The 20,623-nt window shown below is 39.0% G+C and overlaps 1 protein-coding gene across 2 annotated transcripts; it reads left to right on the plus strand.

Moving 5' to 3' along the window:
• Positions 1-1,486: 1,486 nt before the first annotated feature.
• On the plus strand, positions 1,487-18,012 carry nucks1a (nuclear casein kinase and cyclin-dependent kinase substrate 1a). Of its 2 annotated transcripts, none has more exons than XM_044034309.1 (8): positions 1,487-1,784; positions 6,017-6,066; positions 7,457-7,547; positions 9,231-9,277; positions 9,391-9,543; positions 13,430-13,576; positions 14,040-14,192; positions 15,035-18,012. In XM_044034309.1, the coding sequence occupies exons 1-8, from the start codon at positions 1,768-1,770 to the stop codon at positions 15,286-15,288; spliced, it is 912 nt and encodes a 303-aa protein (XP_043890244.1). In that variant the 5' UTR covers positions 1,487-1,767; the 3' UTR covers positions 15,289-18,012. The 2 variants fall into 2 exon arrangements, with proteins under 2 accessions (XP_043890244.1, XP_043890243.1); XM_044034308.1 differs by having other exon boundaries at positions 1,489-1,784; positions 13,427-13,576.
• The last annotated feature ends 2,611 nt before the right edge of the window (positions 18,013-20,623 follow it).

Below are 20,623 nucleotides of genomic sequence, written 5' to 3' on the forward strand. Positions count from 1 at the left end.
TTAGAAAATCTGATACCATCAAACTACAACTTAACTTATACTGCAATGCATGTCAAGGACGTGACTCTCAAAAATTACAAAACAATTACAAAAAAGGCGAGTTTGAGACCTCTGTGTGTGTGTGTGTTCATGTATTTGTTACCTGTTTAGGACCTTTCCTGACATAAAAAACTGACCCTGTCAGGACCAGTGCTCCTCCAGAACCTGTTTCTAATGAAGCACAATCTAATTCCTGAGGAACTGATTAAGTTTAGGGATAACATTTTAATTGTGCTTAGGTTACACATTAACTGGATATGGTTAGGGTAAGAGATAATGTTTTGTTTAGGCTTGAACTTATGGTTCAAACTACAGTATGTTTCTTTGTTCAGATATAATTGTGAGGGACAGCTGCCTGCAAGTCAGACCCAGACTATAGTTACTGATCCTAAATGTGTGTATTTTGGTTATTTTTGGTTCAGAAATACTCAACAACCAGTGTCTTAAACGTCACATGTCATACTGTGTGTTGCAGTTGGGTTTTCAAATTAGTATCAGGAGCAGGATCATGCAGGCAATACAACCTTTAGACTGCATTCAGATCCAGGGCATCAATGACAGCGTTTGTTTTTTCTTTATGTTTTAAGTTGGCATACATAATGTGACATCACATTTCATGTTCAATCCTTGTTTGTACTGTAAATATCAAGCCCATACTGTGTATATTCTGGTAACTGTCTATATTGTCCATTCTATTTTAACTTTTTATAGTGTATTGTTAATATCTTTCTATATTGTACTATGTGGAAATGGTTGTGTATTATTTATTATCTTTACTGCTACTGTCTTTGCTGGTGACAATGTATGTTATGTTATTACTGCCTTTTTTTGCTCTTCTTCTGCCAGATTTCCTTAATTTCTGTATGATTTTATTCCCTCTCATTTAGATTTTAATCATTTTGGGAGCTTGTGACAAAGGTTATTGTTACATATTAAAATGTAATTTCTACATCATATATCACCTAAATAAACGGAACATATAATTGTAATGGTATAGGTTTTTCAACTGTATTGCCACTGATGCAAGTGCTTGCCGCCCGTGTCTCATGCTGCAGTAGTAGCCAGGTGAAACAGTAGAGGGCTTGTCTCAGTATCAGAAACAGAAACACGACAGTCAAGCTTCCATAAATACATGTACTCTTTTGTCGTATATGTATAACACGTGTGCCCACAGTTTCGTGTAATTGCAATGTTGCCTTGTGATCTTTTGGGACCCTCATTGAATTGAGTGTTTGCATCCAACCTGAGGGCCTCTTTTTGTTTTCTTAAGAGTGCTAGCTCAACCGAACTTGCTGCCAGAGGCGGGCGACTGCATCCTAAAAGTTATTTGATGAGCACCCAAGGCATCCAATGAAAATCAAACCTGTCGTTCAAATCAGCCAATAGGAGCAGCGGGGAACCGAGACGCTCCTCTCAGAGCCACTTTGGAGGCGGGGCCAGTCGTGGAGGACCCGCCCCTCTAAGCCGTGGGTTTGGTTGCACACAGGCTGCAGTTTCAGTTTGTTTTATTCACCATTTTGAGTAGCTGAAGGGAAAAAATTTAAGAATATTTGCGTTTGGAGGACAAGTCGCTGTCGTCTTTTTATTTTCACGCGCTAGTTCGGACGGTGGAGTTGTGCACCAGGCTCGCTCCCCTCGGTGTTTTGCAGAGCGGGAACCGATATTTCTTCCCCCCCTGTGCTTTTTTTTTCTTCCCCCCATCCTTAACCTCTACAGTATTCCTGCAAAATGTCAAGACCAGTGAGGTAGGTGGGCTAAATATGTCCTGTGCTCCCCGCACGTTAATAACGACTCCGTGCTGGCATGCGTCGCAGTTAACGTGCACGTCTCGTCCGTGTTGTGTTGCATGGGCTCGGGAATGTGTTTATTTCATGAAAAAATAATGGGAACGTGTCCGTGTGAGTGTGTCTCCTCTGCCGTGTGTGCACCCTCTCTTTCTAACATGGATCCCAGCGGTGGGGACTGTTCGCCATGTCTTGTGCAGATACGTGCAGCCCGCCGCCGCCGTGTCGTGTCTGTTACGCTTTTAAATGGATCCACGATGTGCATTGTTGGCTGCTTTGTAGGCCAGGCGGAAAATTAGTCGGTTTGATTTAAGAAGGTACGTTTTTACGACTCACTTCCACCAGGCCTGGTCACAGTTTTCTGTCTTTGACTAAGAATATGGCCACCCATTCATCCAAAGGAAGCTCGAAAACGTTAGTACACCCCCCACCACACACACACACACTAAACGGGGGGAAAAAAACGACCGGAGGAGGAGGTGGTTGTCGGCCTTGGGATTTGATCCTGTTACCGCGTAGACCAGGCACGTCGTGCTGTTGTCTACGTTACAATTCATTGCACTTTATTTAATTTAAGACGTTTTGCAATTGTCGGAACAGCCATTAAAGATAAACGACGAACGAGAGCGGACTATATTTTCAGCCCTGGCAGTAAATTAACACTGTATGCTGTTGGTAAAGGAAGGCGGAGTACTACAAAAACTCACCCCTCCCCATTTCTAACACACGAGGCGGTTTAGGCCATTTTTATCTACATTATATTGCCCTCTAACTTAATTATCAACGATTCTACACATTTAAATGTATCGTGGAATTGATATTTGAAATCTCGCGGGTTTTTTTCGCGGTTAAATGTTCAATTAATGGCGTTTGATTTGTCGGGATTTCTCTTTCTTCAACGATATTAATCAGCATTATTACATATTGTCTCATCATTGTTATTTATAGCAATGTAGTGTTTGGTAAATTAAATTTATTTCACAAGTTGGGCAACTTTTCAATCTGAGCGTTCATTAATTATGTTAATAATGTAACAGCGCTTTTATTAAAAAACAGTTAATGTTTGCTAAAATATGGCAATCTATTTATTTAGGATTTAAGCTCGGGACACAAAACATATATGGTTGGCCAACCACTAAAGTCCTTTTTTCTTAATACACACTTACATACATATATATATATATATATATATATATATATCCGCCTGCCCCCAATGTTATCATTGTCACTACCCTACATACAGTACATCTGTGTGTCTTTCGCGTTGGTGTGGTTGTTAACGCAATACTTCCTCTAGAGAGCACTGCAGAGTAACAAGTTGCAGGCAACAACAAATATGGCTGCCATTTAAAGGGTAGTTTTATTGTGCTTGATCCGAAATAGTCTGAAACGCAAGCATATTTTGCAGGGATGAGATGTAAGACCAACAAATGTAAGTTGTCATATTAATGGAGATTATTACTCATTGGTGTTGCTGGTAGGGATGCACTGATATGATACTGGGTCAGTATTGGTTCTGGTCCGATATTGGTGTAAAAATCTAAAATCTGATACAGTCTAAATGTCATATACATATATCACATGAGTGAAGCAAATGCACAGTCTGTGAATATGTAAATAAAAATAAGCAACGGCATTTTAGCTGAGTCACATTGTGTGCTCTTTATTTATTCTTTATGGGAGAAGTATGTCTTGCACATGCTGCTAACATTTTCATAGATTCAAATGGTCTAAAATGACTGTTCTGGGCTGATGTCAATATCGGCATACTTTTACTGGGAGGAAAACAAATTATATTGTGCCATTTGTAGTTGCTGATGAGAGAGGTTAATAACGAGTGACATTTTAAAAATTTAAACCGCTGTGACTTTGTTTTATACTCGACACACACGAGTGACTAGTGACTTTACACCAGACTCTTGTAGTTGTTGGAGATTAACCCACGTTTTTAGGATTGTTAAGTAGTTTTAACTGATCTACAGTTTGGCACTGTTCGGCTTGATTTCTGTCCACACATCTCCGGAGCACAGCCACAGACTACAGAGGCAGCGGTCTGTGATGCTGCTCGCGATCGCCGGCGCTGTCCCTAAATACACCAGACTCCTCTGTTAAATATAGAGATTTCCCTGGTAATTGTTGGATATTAACCCACGTTTTTAGGATTGTTAAGTAGTTTAAAGTGATCTACAGTTCAGCTGGATTTGTGTGTGGAACGTCTCTTCCTGTGACGGCAATCTGACCAATCATTGCATAGTACCTACTCGGCATGCTTTTGGAACCTCACCTTGGTGGCCATTAAGTGTGTTGCCATATATGGAAGGAGTTGCATGGGGTGACAATTAATTAAATTCTTTACTTTGAGGCTGCAACTCACAATTATTTGTTGATTATTTTCTCAATTAATTAGTTGTTTTGTCTGTAAAATGGAAGAAAATGTTGGTTTGGAATGAAGAAGAAGTTTCTTGGATGAGAGGCAAAACTCAAGCAAGTCCAGTTGCCTTCAGCTAACTACTGAATATACCTTTTACAGACCGTGTTGGTTGGTGTTTCCCAAACCTCAAAATGTTTTGTCCACAAACCATTATTATTCAGGTTTAATACTTTCTTTGTTATGTGGAGCAGATAAACCAAAAAAGAATATTTAAGAATCTAAAATATCTGAAAACTTTTTTTCTCTAAGGAAAAAAAAAGATTAATTAAGTTATTGAAATATCAATTTCAATAATCGACTAATCCTTACAGCCTTTACACCTAATTAAAACAATATTCACCTTCTCTTGTATAACGTGTGAATCTGCTGTGAACTTTCATAATTTCTCACCCATTTGGTCCTTCTGATTTGAATGGACTGGCATGAACCGATCCAACAAAAGCAGGTCTCCAGAAGAACTTCTCAAGATTTAAGCTATTTTCCAGCAGTAAATACATGGAAAACTTTCAAGTACTCTTGAATTAATGTATGGGTCTCCCCAATCCCCCTCAGAGGGGACAAGGGGCTCCCGCTGCTGTGCCATGTGACAGGTACACTGCCACAGTAAAACGGAGAACCTCTGCCCCTTAAGCTGAAACTGATTAAGTCTGGCTGACTGCAAGGACAATTTATTTTGTGAATGTTATGACAGTGAAGCGATGGGCGGAATTCCTCCAATGCAATACTAAGAGTGAGACAAAAAAAAGCTAAGCGTTAACACTGCACCAGTGTTTCTGTATTGTAAATGTCTATGATAAACAACCAAAAAACATATCACATGACCAGTGACAGAGACTGGGTATGCTCATGCCATGGTTATGGCCGGCAACTCATATAATTGAGGATAATGCCATTGGTTTTTACATTAAGAACATATATGTTCAATGGTACTGTCCTAGGACTCACCAGTGAACGGTTAATCACACCTAACTTTTGTACCAGGGCCATTGAGCCATCAGTCAGACCCTGACCCATGATTGTGATTAGCTTTGTTTTATTTTGCCTCCCAAAACACTGTCATCCTGTCCCCAGTTTGGTTTGGTGTCTTGTCATAACCGAGTGAGTGGGAACATGTATGCATGTTGTATGTTGCAATCCCTGACACACCTGGGATGTGAAAGTCGATGTGTGGAAAGCTTGGAAGACATGTCATTGCTGCCATTTCTGAGGTGTGTATGTATGTGTGTGCGAGCACCTGTTGTTGTTGTTGTAATCCAAGTACTTAAAAAGGTTTGGCACTGTTAGAGACCACCACCACTCATGACAATACTCCAGTGTGGTGTTATTAACAGTTAGTATGTCAGTTTTCCCGTATAAATTTGCTGAGTAAGTATAATATAATGAGTGTTTTTTTTCTTTCCGTTTTCAAAAGCACTAGCTGGCGCTGTGTCTTTGTTATGTAGATTTCTCAAGGTGTGTGTTACCTGAACTATAGTTGACTGCTGTCATCTGAGGCTTACTGTGCACACTTTGCCAAATTGGCTGTGGAAATGGTAGAAGGTAGATCAGTGTCCGCTTCAGTTTCCCCAGTTGGAGGTTGCCTGTGGCCTCTCAAACCAAATATAACAATTCAGTGATGAATACACAGCTGTCTGATGAATTGTTGGACATAACGTATAATAACTTCATAACCTGTGGCCCCACTGTCCTGGAGCCATGACATGAGCCACTTAAGCAGTACATTGTGAATGTAATCTGATGTACTTTTTGTTCTTCTTCACAGGAACAGGAAAGTGGTGAACTACTCACAATTCAACGAGTCGGATGATGCGGGTAAGTGCAGTGTCGCATCTGTTTGAGTTAATCAGAGTTAATGCAACAAATATTGAGCTGTAATCACATTATACATCACTAGTACAAAAATATAATGTTACTCAACATTCCTCTGATTAAATATTATGTCACTATCACACATGTAATAATTAAATACATGCAAAAATACTTATATGTTGCCTATTTTACTGATATATATATATATATATATATACAAATCAATTTCTCACTTGCAAATGTCATATAAATCCAGTATTACTATGGTGGAGTGATCTTGCTTATTGACTAGCAACATCTACCACAATTAATTAATAAATAGAGATATTCAAGGTTTAGCTGTCATAGGACAAATAACCTTGCATAATCTCTTGACGTAAACTCATTGTAACTCACTGTCATAATGTGCAACCATGTTTTCTCTGGTTGAGTACACTGATATTGGTGATGTTAACAAGCGATACGACTGTAGTAATGCTTGATATCCAAAAACATAAAATGTGTAAAAATGGATAAATAAAGCGCTGCTGTAAACTTAGTATGGTTGTCAGGATGATAGCTGTACAGATGCCAGCCATTGGAGCAGGTAACTATTCCCAGCTACTTTGCCCAGACTACAGGCAAATCAGATTTGTTTCTTAATTCACAAATGAATAAAGACTGCACCATTAATTTGTAAGTTATCAGATGTGTGTGTCCAGACATTGCCTGTTTCCATTGGCTGCCATAGTAACAACGCAGGCATCACTACAAACATGGTTACCACTACAGTATGGCTGTGATATTTTTTGCTATGTGTCACATTGTGATTGACCCAAGACACTTTAAAGTGGATGTAAAACAATTTATTTTTGATGTTGTCACCTCACAGGAAAATGTGTTACTAACCACCTTGCTAAATTTGAATGATGAAAAAAAGTCTTGAAGTGTTAGAAAAAAAGTGGTGTTTATATCTCGGCAACGTTCTCGACTCTGAAATGCTTGGTTTGTCTCGTGTCGAGTAACTTAACATGTAGAGAAGTGACATTTTACCCATTTTGGTTGCATTCTGAACACAGAGTGAAAAGAAGGATCAGTGTTTTCTCTGCATGCACTTTAAAATCTGTATAGCCTGAGTTTCAGGTCTGAGAAGCATTTGTTGTTTTCTTTCAATCTGATATGCTGAAATTACAATTCTTTTTTTGGTGCCTAGTTTGAAAAATAGATACTTTCGAATATTCACATTATCGACTCTTATTCTTCACCCCCACTATAATTTGATGCAGTTGGTTGAGTCCAGTAGATCAGACAGACTGAAGAGGAGCTGAAATCACCATTGCAAATCAAAGAAATATCAAGACTAAGTAAAAAAAAAAAGTTTTGGTACTTGACTGACTTTGCTCTTTTTCTGTAGATGAGGAGTATGATGACAGTAAGCCTAAGAAGGTGCGCGCAGCCCCTCGTGAGCCCAAGCACAAGCGTTCAAAGAACTCACAGGATGACAGGTGAGTTCCTGGTGGTGGCTGGTATTAACATATATTTTCCTATAGCATGTTTTGGTGCTAAAAAATCTGTAGTTGTCTGGATATCAGTGCCAGTTGATCACTTTTTCGATTAGCCAGTTCGTCATGCTTTATACAGAGAGCCTCCTCTGTATAAATGTGCTGAGATCAAGTCATTTTAGTAGGGCTGTAATCAACCAAAGAAATTCTTGGTCAACTGAAGCCCTGAAATTTCGACTCAAAATCGACTAGTCGAGGGGTGGGGGACTGACGGCTCTGAAAGTGTTTTGCATCCTGTGCATCTGTGCAATATCATAGCGTATGATATTCGAATACTATACTATACTACGTTGATATCAGCACGATATCAACTGTAGAGGAATATTTCATTCTGTGCCTGTGCATGTCATCGCACAGAGCGAGTCTGAACATAGGAGCTCAGCTTCGCGGCTGTGACACAAATAGATAGCTGCCGTTGTTGCGGGTGAGTGCAACTGCAGTTATAAAACAAATCAATGATTATTAGACTAAAACATTGAAATATGCCAATTCTGATATGTTCATGTACCCAAAATGGACAGAGCAACATAACGAAGACAAGTTGGCTTACAGTTTTTACAGTATATGATATGCCATGTCCGTCGTCGAGCTGTGATATGCAAACTGTTGCTGGCAAACTTTGCATTTGATGTTTTTTATCGCCATCTATTTTTGTAAAATGCTGCCACACTGCCGATGTCTTTGACATGGATGTTAGAGGAGGACTGACTGTTGCCTAAAATAAAACGCTCAAAATTAAATAAAACCACCGGACGTTCTTTAATCTTTCTGTCTCCTGTGGGTTGGGCTAATCCAAAATACTGAAAACAAGGGGGGTGTTCTCTGAAGGCACGCGGTTACCTGTGGAACAGGGGTGCTCTGAACACCCCCATTAGCACTTGGTACATTCCTCCAGATTAAATCTAATTAACCATAGACTGTATAAAATTAACACGGCAAAAAGTTAACTTTGAGTCGAATCACAACATATCGACTCATAAATTGACCAGGACTTTACAGCCCTACATTTTATCAATGTGAACTTTGTCTGAGATTGTCATTTTTCTGTTATTAACTGATGAGAGTCAGTGGGAAAACTGCTGGAGCGAACTAAGCCCAGCACAGAGATGATCTTCTCTCAGTTCATCATGGAGCCAATGTGTGATTTACTAAAATGTGAATGCCAGAAACTTAAATAAGGATCTAAAAGATATCTCCACTGGCATCTGGCGCTGGTACAGCTTATTGATGCCAACAGTTCTAATTGCTGTAATTAATCTCCATGTTTTCCAAAACTAAAATGGGGTAATGCCATGACAATATCACAGTATCTGCAAGTAACACTACAAGTAATTTGATGACTCATCTAAAAAAACAATGTGACCCACAGCAAAGGATTTGGCGCTAAATATTTAGTAGTATTCATTTAAATCTAATTCAAATCCTTCTGCTCCTATGCTTTTGCTCACCCAAGAATTTGGTGTTCCATTACAATCAAAGCTATTTTTAAGTTGTTTAACATATCTCGATTTTAATACCTGGAAATAAACATAATTTACAAATAAATTATTAAATATGTGCCTTGATCCTAGCTTCTCTCCCTCCCTCCCTCCATTTACTAAGTTTATTTTTTTTTCTTTCTTCCAGTGAGGACTCTGATGACAAGCTCTCTAAACCCAAAAATGATTCAGCAGGTAAGTTTGTGTTTTCTGATATAGGTGTGAAGATTGGCTCGGTCACTCTTTAAAAACTGCTGGACCCTCATTATTGTGGTGTGACTCACTCACTTTCCTGCAATTTGTCGCAGCGGAGGACTTTGGCAGTGATGAAGACAATGAATTTGGAGAGGAAGAAGATGAAGATGGAGGAAGTGACTATGAAGAAAAAAAAGGGAAAAAGGGAAAGAAAGCCAAGGTTGAGAAGCCCAGCAAGAGAGGGCCAAAGAGAAAACGGGCTGCAGGTGAGTCCAGTTTCTTTCTCCTACTTTAATAGTATGGATATGTTTACATTCTGGGTCAATGCTCCTTGAAATTGTGAAGTAGATGTATAGTATATGCTGCTTATTTGTAATGTTCATCTACATTTATACATAGTACGTAGGATAAAATGTTATCATACATGCATCTGGAGAATAATTTTAATTAGGACATTTTGAAATTGTAATGCTTCATCCCCCTAATCAAAGCTAATATTTTAACTGTTCAACTGGATAGTCATTGATCAGGGCTGGGTGACATGACAATTGATAAACAATTTTTAATGTAAAATACTATCAGTTAATCATGCTCAGACATTCATAGCAATCATGTGTTGTGTCTCCTAGTGTTTGCACAGTGCATAATCATATCATTATATATAGATTTTTTGTTAAGTTGATATTCAAGAAAATTATGTTGCAATACATTTTGCTATTGACTTATTGCTGAGCCCTACAAGCAGCGTAACATGGCTGTAGTCGATGATGTGCTGTTACTGTGTCGGCGGAGAACTATCCGTGCGTTCACATTGTGATGCATCACTGAAGCAATTGTTTTCAACACCCCAAGTAGCTGTGCATATTATGTGATAATGGGGGGGGGGACATATGAAGACTAGGGGTGTATTAGAGTTGCAGCCTGCAGTCAAACAATCAAATTTGATTAACCAAGTGAAGTTTATTTCAGTAGCACATTTAAAAATCACCTTTAGTTGACTGAAGTTCTGCACAGACGATACAAATAAAATCACAAGTATATGCTAAGATAAGCAATCAAAACATTTACATTCAAAATAATCGGTGCTTGCGTAATAAAAACCAAGGTATCTTGCTCAACCAGTGCTAAAAGCCAGCAAGAGATATTTTAATTGGTCTTGGCAGCTCTCACATGTACAGGAAGGCTGTTTCCACAGCTTAGGAGCCACCACAGAAAAGGCTCTATCACCTCCTCTTTTTTTTTTTTTTGTTTAACTGTGATCTTGTCATTTCTAAGAGCAGCTGCTCAGATGTCCTAGTTTTGTGATCAATTTGTTGTCATGATTTAATTTAACTTCAGCCACAGATGCTGGCACTTGACAAATAAATGAAGACCACAAAGAGTTTTGAGTCCTTTCAATGTAACTGTAAACACTTTTTATGTCCATACTGTACTGCAGTTGCCTCATATCTTAGTATACAGTAGGTTATGTCCTAATGCACTCACCTTCTCATCTTTCCGTCTGTACTGTATGTACTGTATGTCTGGAATAATGTCCTCCCTGGATTTTGTACTTGTGGAGCTTCCCAGGGGCATTATAAGCTTCGGATATATTCAGTCTGTCAAGTTATGTGTTGCATTGCTCAATCTCCATGGATTTCAAGTGTGCAGACAAACTAGCACTGGTTCGCTTTTCCTGCCACCATGGCCGTGTAAACACAATGATTCATATGACGTATGGATCTCTAATGATGATAGGATGAACCTTTCCAACCGCAGCCACCGACCTAGCTGAAATGACAGCTGATGTTTGAGAGGGGAGAGAGGAGATTGAATTTATGAGTCTCAATGACTGTCGGATTTAATTTACACTGAACTTCATTAAGTTCATTATCAGCACATAAATTAAAAGAGTAATTCATCTCATGGAGGTTTTTTGTGGCCATTTAAAGTGTACAGATTAATGGGCAACCTGCTTCAGAAGTTTTTAATTTGATCAGCTTGGGTGGGCATCAATTTTACACATTCTAGTCTGGATCCAGGTGAGAGTACCACACACGCATGTGTGAAAGTCAATTGTATAATGTCTTGTCTCTCCAGAGGGAGCTTGTGCCATGTCTGATAGATTGCTCCTTGTGTCTCCTAAGCTATTGGGTTGGATGAAGGTCACTCCTCATTTCTGCTGCTGGCTGGAATTTCCGTGCTACATCAGCCACTACCAGTATAACACAACCTACTTCAGCATTTCATCAAACCTTTTATGTCCCATATGAAATCCTTTTTATGTAGGTTGTCTGGTGGAGGCTTTGGTCTATTTATTTTACTCTGTAATGAGACGAATTCTAGCAGTTTATTGTTATACAAGGTGCATTATTAATTAGCATGTAGTTCATTCTGACCACATGAACAGTTGTTAATTTTGATTGCACTTTATTAGGGTTGGAACGGTGCAGTTTTCCCACGTTTTTTGGGCCACTGTAACGGTACAGTTTCGATATCTTAATATAAAACTATTCCGACAAGCAAAGGCAATATTGCATTGTAAAAAATAATAAAGAGTGCAGATATAATCAAACCACAAACTTTATTTAAAAAATAGCGCAAATTAAACAACAAGCATAAAACCACACAAATTAAATATAAAGTTTAGCACTATCCAATAAAAATAAACACAATTTTAACCCATTCACAGAAACTACAAATACAATCAAATGTGAACACGACCAGGCTGTCAACATCCTTGTGTGTGTGTTGGGGCATCTGTGTGTCCTTGTGCCGCCTAGGGATATGGTTGATGTGAAAGCGGTACGGCTGCATGGCCAGGTACCAGCGGGTAATCTGTGCATTTGAGTCCTGCATGCGGTCCATCCATTTCTCATCGTAGTCTGCGCTGAATCACAAATTGTTCTTGTTTTCTAACACATACATATTCTCCATTCAACAGTAAAAAGCCAAATAAATAAAATAGGCATTATCTGAAATGGGTAATTATATTTTAAGATCATGTAATACAGATCTTAAACAGTATTTACTATGTATTTGTCACTCTCCTTTTGACTAAAACAAACATCTCAAAAGAAAACTTTTCATGTGCCCAGAGAAATGACTCTGTGCAACTTAATAACCCAGATATATGTCACATATCAGGATATAGCCTTAAAATATAGAGATAATTTATAAGCCATGTGGCCCAGTCTTCACTCCAGTGGTGTGTGACGTTGAGTAACATTATCCCCTCTGGCCTGGTGTGAACATTCAGCTATCTTTAAAAAATTTAGAATACTGAAAGTGGTGATGTAGTTTGTCATATGTTCCCACTCTCAAATGCATCTTAATATTTATTTTTGGGTTGTGCCCCAGTGGTACCCATTGGTCAAGGCTCAACCATCAAGTGCTTGCTACTGAGCTCCCCACTGTCTCCAGTCTGGCTCCTCCCTCTGCACCAATGTTCTTTGGGAGAATATTGCAGGGCTGTTGCCCATGACAACATGGCTCCTAGATCTTTAGGACTCAAGTCAGTCACTTTATCTGCTGGGCATGGCTAATAAATAGTGATGACATCTCATTTCTTTGTGATTAATTAACCAACAATAAGACAGTATGACTCAACAATGTTTATTTTATATATTATTGTTTTTTTTATATAAATAAAGTATCACATAAATCTTAGACCTGCAGCATGGGTTCTTTGTCTTCCCCTTCTGGCACCATGAGTAATTACACAGGCACTGTGTTCATCTCTTAAAAAAAACAATTCCAGGTATATAACCGTAATGTTTAGGAAGGGTAAATGTAAAATCTGTCCATGTGCAGAAAGACGGCACTTCCAAGGTGTTTCTGTCATAGTCTCTACCTTCCTCAGAGTTTCTGTAGTTTCTCTCTGACACTGCAGCAATGTCGGCAGTGGCAGTCACCAGATTTGAACTTGTTTTTTTACAACTTGAAAGTAATAGATGGCTTATTATATGTAATAACCTTGCACTTAATGCACTTAAAGTAAACTGTTGGGTTTAGGTGATGGTAGGGCTGCACCATAAAGCAATAACAATGATTGTTATCAATATAATTGTTTTCAATAGCAGCATAACAAATGTTGATTTTCAGATAACTTTTTTTATAGTGGTGATTCATCGTAGTAAATGAATGATGCACTCTTGTGTCTTGTTGTAGAAGACAGTGATGATGAGCGGGAAGTGAGTCGAAAGCGTACAGTGCGTCAGGCGGCTTCCAAGGCTGTGTCCAAACAGAGGGAGATCTTGCTGGGCGACGGAGGCAGCGAGGACGAGGAGCACGAAGACCAAGAGGAGCCCTACCTGGACCGTATGTACCTCTGATCTGTCCACTGATGCAGATACCACTTGCACCAAACACTGTGTATACTGTTAATCTTAAGCAAGCTGTCAGCCAGTTGACCAGTGCTGTTTTGTTTGCAGTGTTATTCCTGAGAACTTTGAAGTGAGTGAGCAGAGAAAAGAACTGGACTGTTGCACCTATAATGGAACATAGAATAATATACCTCTAACCAAAAACAGTCACCAAAACAAACTTTTTTCACTATACATGTATGTACAATACAGTAATGTTACTATTGTGAGCCATATATTGTGAGTTACTCTGCAATCATAATTAAGGATTTAAACACAGTTGACACAGTCAGACCCAAACAAACTTTTGTAGTAGCATAGTAATGGTAGGCGTAGTAATCTTTGAGGACAAATTACATTCCAAAGTTATTCATATACAGAGCAAAATAATAGTTTTGTGTTCCCTTTTCCGTGTGTAGCTGATGAGTCTGGCAGTGATGAGGACTTCATGGTGGAGGATGATGATGACAGTGACTATGGTCACTCCAAGAAGAGAAGCAAGAAGGTGATTCGACGGGGACGGCCGGACAAGAAAGAGAAGAAAAGCCCCAAACCCCGATTAAAGGCCACAGGTGAGAAATTCTCATGAAATTTTCTGCAGTCTCACCCAAAAGAACAGATCCAATTTTTGTGTTCAAGATATTAAACTTGTGCTAAAATGGCACAGATTCAGAAGATTCAACCCAATACAACAATCATGATGATTTTATGACCAGAAATGCAATTAAATAAATCAGTAATATTTTAGTGAATTGTGATGGTGCATTTTTACCCACAAACTTCTTATATTAATTAATAAAGTCGTCTGTCTGTCTATATTACACTTTGGCATTGTCATATACTTGACTTAATCGCTGAGTGTTTTGACTTTATCATTGCAATATTTTTAATATTTTGATATTAAATATTACCCACAACATTGTTGACTCGCATAGTAATCAACCGGTATTAAATCAGATTAGCTGACAATTAGTTGCTCATCTTTTGATAATTAGCTATCCTATAGGTTGACCATCTACAGATTATTTGTAGGGATACTGCACTTATAGACCACTAATTTAAGTTCAAAACAGTTGAAGAGTAGATAAGTGTCAACCGATTATTTGTTGACATGATACTGAATATCGGTTGATTATTGTAGTGTCAACAATGTACCATCAAAATAAAGTGATACCAAATTCTGGAACCCATTTTGATCGTGAATTGTCTTGAAACTGTTTCTGCATAAATCATAAATCAATAAATCAAACTGCATAAATCAACATTTTAGTTCATATCACAAGTAATACAAGCACCAATGTTTGTCAAAGGATAAAAACAAAGCTTTTGTATATTCAGAAATTAAGGAACTAATAAGGGCTCCATCATAACTGTTTCCAACAAAAAGACCAAACCATATTCTTTTGTCCCACAGTGACACCCAGCCCGATGAAAGGAAAAGGGAAGGGCCGTCCCAGCACCAAGGCCGTGGAGAAGAGCTCACCCAAAGAGGAGGAGGAGGAGGAGGAGCCCGAGAGTCCCCTGGAGGAGGAAGAGGAGGAGGCCGAGAAGAAAGAGACCTCCCCTGCCCCCAAAACGACAAAGGAGGCTGCCGGAGGAGATGAAGAGGAGGAAGACGAAGAGGAGGAGGATGGCTCAGAAGAGGAGGCACCCTCTGGAGAAGACTAGAAGATGGTACATGTTTGAAGCCCATCCTCCATGTCTCTCTCTCTCTCTCTCTCTCTCTCTCTCTCTCTCTCTCTTCTCTCCTTCTCTTCTCTATGTTTTGTTTTGGTTTTTTGTTATTGTTTTCCTCCTGGTGGCCTGGCTCAATGGTTTGGACTTGGTGGGCTTTTTCTTGTTTGCCCCCCCCCTTACCCCCCAACTCGGACATTGTGCTCATGTGATCATTTAAGAGGAGCTTTACTGTCGACATTCAGCCCCACCCTCCTTTTTTTCCGCATTTCAGTGTAAATCTGAGTTTTTATTTTGCCCTTCCAAGAGCTGCATCCTTGTTAGCATCCGTCCTGAGTATGAACTTGCAAGTTCACCAGTGTGGGTTTGTTTTTTCTTCTTTTTTTCCCCCTTTTACATGGATCATCAGTGATCTGGCATGACTGGCCACACTACTTTTTCCTTCTTGACTTTTCAGAATACTGGGAGTATTTTTCAGAGCTCCTCATTGTCAACAACTAAAGCGCTGTATTTACAAAGCCAACACACACGGGGCTGAAGCTTTTCCTCTCTCTTCTCTGGTACTTGTGCTTTTAAACCAGGAGAATGTTTTAACAGGACGACTTCAGTTATTATTTTTGTTAGCCTTTTTCTTTTTTTTTCTTTTTTTTTTTAAACAAAAAAAAAACAAAAGAAAAAAAAAACTTTTAAAGCTGTTCTTTCAGTCACAGCAGCAATTTTTGATTTTATCTAAATATCACCCGCCTCTTTCAGATGATTCCATGCCGTGAACTCTTGTGTGGCTGCTGTGTGGGGAAGTGAAGCGCATTATTTTGATAAGTATTCCACTTGTAGCGGCTGCTTGTTAGATCAAACAGCCTGAGGTGTGTTAGTGTCAGAGTGGTGGGTCGCTGCTGCCACTATCACACCATATCATGCTAACAACACGTGTGTGTGTTCTTTATATGTACTTGTTTAACTCTGTATGCCTGTGGGTTACTTCCTGTAAGAGGGTGTGGCTTTGCTCCTCTCTCAGTCCATTGGCTGCCTCTGTGAAACGGTTTTTGTTGTTATATGTTAGGCTTTCTAATCATGCACCATGCTGCGTGAAGCAACCCACACCTTCTCACCACACACTAACCTCCCCCTCCCTGCATGGCTCCAGCATCCTCTCATTCAACCTGTTGTGCCAGGCAACCCCATATCTTTTTTTTTTTTTAATGCAAGAAGAGATGTTCCCTTTTTTCATTTACCTTTTGAGAGTTAAAAAATGAATGTTGTTTTTTTTGCTCCTGTTGGTTCATTGTTCTAATTCTCTATTCAGATTTTTTTTGTAATGTTTGTTTTTTAAGAAAAGAAATAAAATGTATCTTGATTTTAAAGAAAAAAGTCGACCCTATCCAATCTGTTCCGTGTGATGGTTGGACCAGCCATCCCTTCCTGATTGCTCCTCCCTTGAATCCTTTCTTTCTCTGTCCCCTCTCTTCATCAGCTTAATGGTTACTGTTGGTATCCATGTCAATTTGTTTATTCCAACTCTTTGTTGCTCACATTAGTGTTTCACAAGCTGATACATTTTTAAATGCAGACTTGTACAGCACTGAGGTTCAGGAAGGTGATGAAAATGATGAAGTGGGCAGCTCGCTATGAATCTGGTGTTCATTTGTCTATTAATGCCTTAATTTTAATTGAGTTAAGTTTTTCAGTAGTGGCTCTGATATCACTGGAGGCCTGAGAATGTAATTTGTCCTCATGTTTTAGGTCTTTGCTACAAACAACAAACTGGGCTCGGAACAACAATTTGTACGATCAGCAGACCATCCAAAGCCATAAATGATCTCAAAACTAGTGATTCAGAGATCAGGTGCAGCACTTGTGAGACTTTTTTGCGACAAGTAGTGTATGATGTCAAAGCAAAAACAAAAGTGGGGAGAAAAAAGTTGCTATTATGGTCTTGTTTATTTGGTGTTTGTCAGGAGAAATTCTGATTGGTCCCCGAGATTGAAACAGTAATCTGCAGTCCTGGATGAGTACAGGACTCATTTGAACCTGGTCCCTGGTTCAGAAGCACATTTGATTGTTCTTTAACTGTCATTCGCTCGTAATTGTTTTTTTTTTATATATATATTTATATATATATATATATATATATATATATATATATATATATATATATATATTCAGGTCCCAAATTGGCACCCGGTCCTTAATGTCAGTTTGAGACAATTGGATACATAAGACAAAAAAACAGGGGGGAGAAAAAGAAAATGTGTTTATACTAATGTGAAGCTCTGAGAGCTCTGCAGTAGGATCAGATAGTGTCTTGTAGTTCACAGCACTGAGGGCTTCGAATGACGGCCCTTGCCATCATCCCACAGGAGGCACATGGCATAAGGCTATGAATTTCTCCTATGTCATCCATTTTACAATTTCCTCTGTTTAAATGTTTTTGGATGTTTCATTTTTCTATCTTGCTTCAGTTATACTGGCAATGTAAAAATGTAAGCCAAGTTGTGATTCTTACTGAAGACCAAGTGGAGAAGCTTTTTTTGTCAGTGGTGTGGAAAAAGGAACGCTGAACTCTTGAATCTTTTGCATGTTGTGGAAAAAGTGCGAAGCAATGATGATACTGGTGATTGCAATGGCAATATTGTGGTCTTACAAAAAAAAAGTATTAATAACGATGATGTTGATACTGTTTTGGTTTCCCAGCTTCTAATAAAGGCAACCTACTTTTTATACGGATTTAACTACTTGTTTTGTGGCGTTGAGCTCTGTGTGCTGTTGGGAGGCGACTGGAGAACAACAATGTGGTCGTGGTATTAAATGATGTGCAGTAATCAGCGTCTGCCACTCTGTGGCAGTGTGTGCAGCAGTAACACTCTGTGGTACTCGCAATGCAGTTTCTTGATAGGATGATGACTGCAGACATACTAATGTTTTAGCACTTGTAAGAAAACCTGTCAAACCTACAAAATATTCAAAGCTAATTGTGTGCATGTGTGTGTGAAAAGTGAACAGTATGGTCACCTGACTCCAAAATTAAAACTCTATTCAAATATAAAGAGATGGATCATGTCACTATGCAGCAGTTGCATTAACAAAACAAGGAGTATAACAGTTCAAATATGAAAACACAAAAACATGTGGAATAACAATATCAGGTATTTAAATCTATGCAAAAGAAGAAACACAATAGAAACGTACATTTCAAACGTAGTTTTATAGATGAACCCGACACAACGGAAACAGTTGGACAGCAAAAGCTATGTAGACCACATGTTCCCAAACCTGTCACCATGTAACACCGTGTAACACCGTGTAACCGTGTTGACTTTGGCCGATGGCACGTTCTTTTAACTAATATATGTTTCTCTTGTGACACTCGAAGCTGAAAAATTAAGCCTGTTTAACTGAAAACTGAAAATATTCCATAAATAGAGTTCAGAATGATCTATATTGCCATTACTCGAGCATAATGAAAACGTCAGTGGCTCAAACATGCACATACATGAATAAAAACAGTGAAAAGTAGTAAGATAAGTTTAAAATACAATGTGTGTGCGTGTGATGTGAGTCTTTCTTCCTGGAGACCATAGCTGTTAACGGGCTTGAAATAAATCATAAAAAAAGTTGTAAAAAAAAAAAACTATATCAGGATATTGCTCCAAATGCTTAAATGCTTAATGCTTAAAGGGCTCCTAAAACTAATAGCAGCTGCTAAATCAGTATATTTGAGGAAAAAGATGATCTTGGTCACTGTAAATGGAATAAAAATGTGTCCACCTCCTGCTGGTGAAGTTTCTCTGCTCTACACCACACACATCCACAGCCCCCGCCGACCTCCAGTGACATTGTTACTGAGAGCCTGTGATGTGCTGACAGTGTGTGGAGGACGTGCATCGCGAGTGACAGTGTGCTGCTGCTCTTACACACCTTACATTAGGGAAACTGTGAAAGAAATGTGACATTTTATCATACACACACGCGAGTACGGATAAAAGGAATAGAAAAAGCCTCGTCCATGTACAGTAAATGACTTTGTTTTTTCTTTTTTTTTCTTGGTTGCTTGCGTTTAGGGAGTGATGGGGAGCAATATCCTGCTGTGTACAGTTGCTAAGAAACCACTGTGGAGTCTTGATGCTCCTTGCGTGGTGCATTATGCTGCAGTCTTCTCATCCATATGCTCAGTAATGTGGCCGCTGGAAGATCAGCTTGTGACTAAATCGTGTATATATGTATATATACATATATACTGTATATATATGTATATGTACAGACCTTTCATAACTGGCCATACAACCATCTGCAGTCTGAGGTTTCCTTGCTCTACTGAAGAGCTGGGGTTAGGTTAGGTTGCGCTGCCTACATAAAAGTGAAGGCTGCCCCTCTGGAGGGGTGTTGGTTCAAATCCCACTCCTGATGTTATGTCAGTTTTATCTCAGCCTCCTCTAGGGAGGGGGTGCTGGTGCAAATCTCACTCCTGATAATAACCTTATGTCACTGCTTCTACCACTACTACCCAGGCCTGCTCAACCTAGCCCTAACCCAGAGAGTGCCTTCACACAAGTTTGGTTAGACCTCTATCTTTCATCATCATTACACGTTCTCCCCGTGTGTGCATGGGTTTTCTCTGGGTTCTCCGGTTTCCTCCCACGGTCCAAAGACATGCAGATTTGGGGATTAGGCAAATTGGACACTCTATATTGACCTTGAGTGTGAGAGTGGATGGTTGTTTGTCTCTATGTATCCCTGCGATGGACCATCCCATTTCTACTAACACTGCAGCTTATAAAAAAACAACAGTGCAACATTACATTACATTACATTACATGTCATTTAGCAGACACTTTTATCCAAAGCGACTTACGATGGAATTGAGTACAATCAGCCAGGACATCTCTGTGTTTTGACAGAAAGGCATAAAAGATAAAGATCATGGAAGGAATAAAATGAAATATTACTAAAATAGAAATGAGTAGCCTCTTGAGAGAGAAGAATCTACACATACACATTACACATGAATATTTACATCTCTATACACACACTTACGCGTATATTGAAAGTATTCAAAATAAAATTGACAATTGAACCCTGGAGGCAAACAATTCCTCTGTAATAATTCCTGTTCTGCCAGATTAATGAGAGGTTTTTTTTAGTTTTGACTGAACAACAACAACAACAAAATAAAGTGGACCATTTTTTTTTTAACTCTACTGCTTCGGCTTGTGCTTCAGAAAAAACATCTTGAATCTGATTCTCTGAAGACTATCACATGCTTGCCCAGATTTAATATTTATACAGACTTCCTCTTTTGGCTCCTCTGAATGTTAAAATGTTATTAAAACCA

Source organism: Solea senegalensis, linkage group LG9 (genome assembly GCF_019176455.1).
Source record: "Solea senegalensis isolate Sse05_10M linkage group LG9, IFAPA_SoseM_1, whole genome shotgun sequence".
NCBI lineage: Eukaryota > Metazoa > Chordata > Actinopteri > Pleuronectiformes > Soleidae > Solea > Solea senegalensis.